Raw genomic sequence first — 4,136 nt, 5'->3', positions numbered from 1 at the left:
AAGAGACTCACCTTGGCCCAGTGCCCCGTGCTGCCGTAGATGGTGCCCGAGAGAGCGCAAGTCAGGCAGGCTGGAGTGTAATGGAGCTTGGGTTATGCACCGTGGGGGAGTCGTGCTTGGGAGTCATAGAATCGTAGAACGCTTTGGGTTGGAATAGACCTTGAAGATCATCTAGTTGCAACCTCCTTGCCATGGGCAAGGATACCGTCCACTAGACCATGTTGCTCAAAGCCCCATCCAGCCTGGCCTTGAACACTTCCAGAGGTGGGGCATCCATGGGTTTCCTGGGCAACTTTTGCTAGTGCCTCCCACATAAAGACTTTCTGTCTAATATCTAATCTAAACCTACTGTCTTTCAGTTTGAACCCATTCCCTCTTTTCCTATCACTGGGAAATTAGTGCCCAAGCTGCAGTCTGGTTCCTTGCACTGAACTGTGTCTCTCGAGTTGTGCCCTGCTGTTGGTCATAGGAGTGTAAGAGTGGTAGTGCTAAGGTTTTTTGCAGAGCCGTTAAGTTTTTTGATGTCTCTAAATCTAGATGGTCACCAGGACAGAGGGTCAAATTGATGACTCTCTAATTGGTGGCAATGCCTCTGCTGAAGGTCCTGAGGGAGATGGAACAGAAGCCACGGTCATAACTGGTGTTGACATAGTAATTAACCACCACCTTCAGGAGACCAGCTTCACAAAAGAATCCTACAAGAAGTACATAAAGGATTACATGAAAGCGTAAGTGTTGGTAGGCTTTTCCTTTCAGTTGGACTGCAGTGGTTTTGTGTGCTTGAGATTGCAAAAACAGCATTGGATTTACTCCTATTAGATGTTCATTCTGATACAGGTGTGAAACTGGCTGTGAACTTCAGTAATTTCGTAATGCTTGGCAGAACTGGGGCCCTAAAGAATGGGGGATGGAATATCTGTTTATTTTGGCTGAGGTAGAGGACCTAATCATGTGCTTTGGATCTTATTTGTAGCCTTGCTGTTTTCTTTTCTATTTCTCCATGCCAGACCTTCATGTGGAAGGGACTGAGGTGGTAAAGAAAAGCTTCTGAAGCTTTTCTAGAGTGACAATGTAAACAGCTGAAAAACTGTGTGTGATGCGTCTTTTTGCGAGTTCATGGTGTAACAGCTGTTGGGTGGTGTTCAGTGGGGTTAATACTGAAAGTGAAAAAGCTTTGTGATATGGGTGGGTGATACTCCTGGTGCTGTGGAAAGGGCTTGCTGATTTTTGCCTATTGCTAGCCTGGTTGTAAAATGACCTTGGTAGGAGTGGCAGGTACCATTCTGTGATTTCACTTAAAAACTAAGTTAAAATTTGAGGGCTTTGAGAGGAAGTGGGGGGAAAGGAAGCAAAATCTAAGTTTGACAGGTAGCTGGGTGACTGTTGCTGCTATGGCATCCTGCCAGACAATGACGATACTAAGCTAGAACATGTTTTCAGAGCATTTTTTCTTTCTCCTTCCAGAATCAAAGCCAGACTTGAGGAACACAAGCCAGAGAGAGTAAAGCCTTTCATGACTGGGGCTGCAGAACAAATCAAACACATCCTTGCCAACTTCAAAAACTACCAGGTAAGTTATGTCTCCTTACAGCAGTATTGATAAACTGTGATTGGTTCATCTGCTGAACATCTTGTTGAGAATTTTGATGGCTCCAGTTGTGAGGATGCTAACTTGACAGTCTTTGAGAGTATTAGGGGCCCTGAGAGTCAGGGAGGAGAAATAGCCAAAGACTGTTAGCTGTTTCTCATTTCAGCTGGTAATGCTTGTAGTTAGCTACATCTGTTGTTATAGTGATTCAGGGACTGTGCAGTTAGACTTGGAAGGTAGATCACTTTGGCCCTTGCTGTCTCTTGCTCTGTTCATAGCAACAAGGTAAAATTATTGAATCACAGAAGGCACTGGGTTGAAAAGTGTCATCACATTCCAATTCCCTGCCATGGGCAGGGACACCTTCTACTAGACCCGGTTGCTCAGAGCCCCATCCAACCTGGCTTTGAACACTTCCAGGGATGGGGCATCCACAGCTTCTCTGGTCAGTCTCTGCCAGTGTCTCACCACCTGCACAGTAAATCATTTCTTCCTAATATATAATCTAAATCTATCCTCTTTGGAGTTTCAAAGTCATTCCCTGTTGCCCTATTGCCGTGTGCCCCTGTCAAAGTCCCTTTCCAGACTTTTTGTAGCCCCCTTTACGTACTGGGTGCTGTAAGGTCTCCCTGGGGCCCCTGGGGTGAACAGCCCCAACTTCCTCAGTCTGTCCTCATAGGAGAGGTGCTCCAGGCCTCTGACCATCTCAGTGGCCTACCTGGGCTTGGTCCAGCAGGTCTACATCCTCTTTGTGTTGGGATCCCAGCTCCAGAGCTGGATGCAGCACTCCAGGTGAGGTCTGAGCAGAGTAGAGGAACAAAATCATGTCCATTTACCTGCTGGTCACTCCTCTTTGGATGTTTGGGTTTCTGGGCTGCAAGCTCACAGTGCTGGATTACACTGGCTTATTTGTCATCCAACACCCGAAGTCTTTCTCCTGAGAGCTGCTGTCAATCTGTGCCCAAGCCCTGCATGTATTTGTGCTTGGGGTTGCCCTGACCCAGGTATAGGGCATTGCACTTGGCTTGTTAAACTTCACAAGGTTCCCATGGACCCACCTCTCCAGCCTGTCAAGGTCCCTCTGGAAGGCATCCCTTTCTTCTGGTGTGGCAGCCATGGTGGCACTAAGATGGAAAAGCTGCAGAGAAGGAAAATCCCTGTGGCTGGTCAGGGAGACTTACACTGAGCTTGGTGATTTTGCATTGTTTATATAAAAGTATTGTATAAAAAGGCGTTTTCTCCTGGCATTAGCCAATTAAATGTCTTAAGAGACACATTCCTCTGAAGTTCTTTGTAGGGGAGAACATGAATCCAGATGGAATGGTAGCTCTCCTGGATTTCCGTGAGGACGGTGTGACCCCATATATGATTTTCTTTAAGGACGGCTTAGAAATCGAGAAATGTGTAAGTATGGAACTGAACTGGGTTAATGTGCCCAAGTACATGGTGAGCTCCTTCATCTCTTGTTCTCCTGTATCCCTGTTAAAGTTGAACAGTAGCTGCCAGTTTGAAAACTTCAAATATTGTCTTAAGTACAGCCTGATTGGTGCTTTAATATTATACAAAGTGCCTGAAACTTTGAGTACTGTTCAGTTGTACTAAAAGGGGATGTATTATCACTGCTGTGATTCATGGTGACTTAATGGCCAAGAAATGCAGAGGGGATGGCCCTGGTGAGATGTGTGTAATTAGGAATGGGTTTAAACCATTGGATTAAAGAGCAGGTCCTCTGAAATTGAGCACTTCTACTTAGGATCCCTTTTCTGGGGGTTAATTGTGAAGTACCTTGCATGGTCATATTCCATCTTCTTTCACTTAATCTGATGGCCTTATACAAGAACTGTCAGTTTAAATATTGCCCTAAATTTGGGAACACAGTATTACTTGACCAGGTACTTAACCTTTTTCTATCTGGAATCTCCCAACTACCTGAACTCCTGTGGTCTGGAATGTGGTTGCTCACAAGATAGTATTTGGATCTCAACACTTGTGGGTTTTTGGTTTGCTTGGAGACCTGTGGAATTCACTGCAGTGGGGGATCAACAGTTGCTTTGCCCATTGTGGACTTGTGAAGTCTGTATATAGACAGCTAAATTTATCTGTAAAGCCTCTCACAGGCTTTCTGGTATGCTAGTCATGTAAAGATGAGCCAGATTCTGGTGTGGAACAGTAGCCCACTTAAAGGAGCACTTCAGTTGGCCAGACAGACACAGCACCTCCCACAGCCTGATGGAAGGGGCATGTGTCTTCTGGCCCTGGAACAGGTGATACCTGGAAGGCACCTCCCGGGAGCAGAACCTTCTGTGCGTCTCCTCTATGGGGAGACATCCCTCTACAGGGGCACGCCTTTTGGATGTGTTGTTTGGATAACTCCACCTACTTAAATGTGGAGTGAAAGAACAGTAGCAAGGTGTTTCCATGTGCAGTAAAACCTGCTTCAGCTTATTGGTGCAGCTTTTTCAGAGGCAGCTGGATACATTGTAGGCTCTGGTACTTGTTTAGGATATGCTTGAGGGGAAATCTGAACCTTGGTGTGTCAAGCAGGAAA

The 4,136-nt window shown here is 45.9% G+C and overlaps 1 protein-coding gene across 1 annotated transcript in view; it reads left to right on the top strand.

Annotated features, from left to right (window-relative positions):
* TPT1 (tumor protein, translationally-controlled 1) overlaps positions 1–4,136 on the top strand; it is a 4,828-nt gene that overhangs the window by 205 nt on the left and 487 nt on the right. Inside the window, exons 2-4 of the mRNA XM_005420760.2 lie at positions 538–728; positions 1,465–1,570; positions 2,876–2,992. Coding sequence (XP_005420817.1) covers positions 538–728; positions 1,465–1,570; positions 2,876–2,992 — 414 coding nt within the window. The remainder of the gene's footprint in view (positions 1–537; positions 729–1,464; positions 1,571–2,875; positions 2,993–4,136) is intronic.

This window comes from Geospiza fortis, unplaced genomic scaffold (assembly GCF_000277835.1).
Source record: "Geospiza fortis unplaced genomic scaffold, GeoFor_1.0 scaffold194, whole genome shotgun sequence".
Classification (NCBI taxonomy): Eukaryota; Metazoa; Chordata; class Aves; order Passeriformes; family Thraupidae; genus Geospiza; species Geospiza fortis.
The sequence above is the reverse complement of the archived record's forward strand: the minus strand, read 5'-3'. Positions and strand labels throughout refer to the sequence as shown.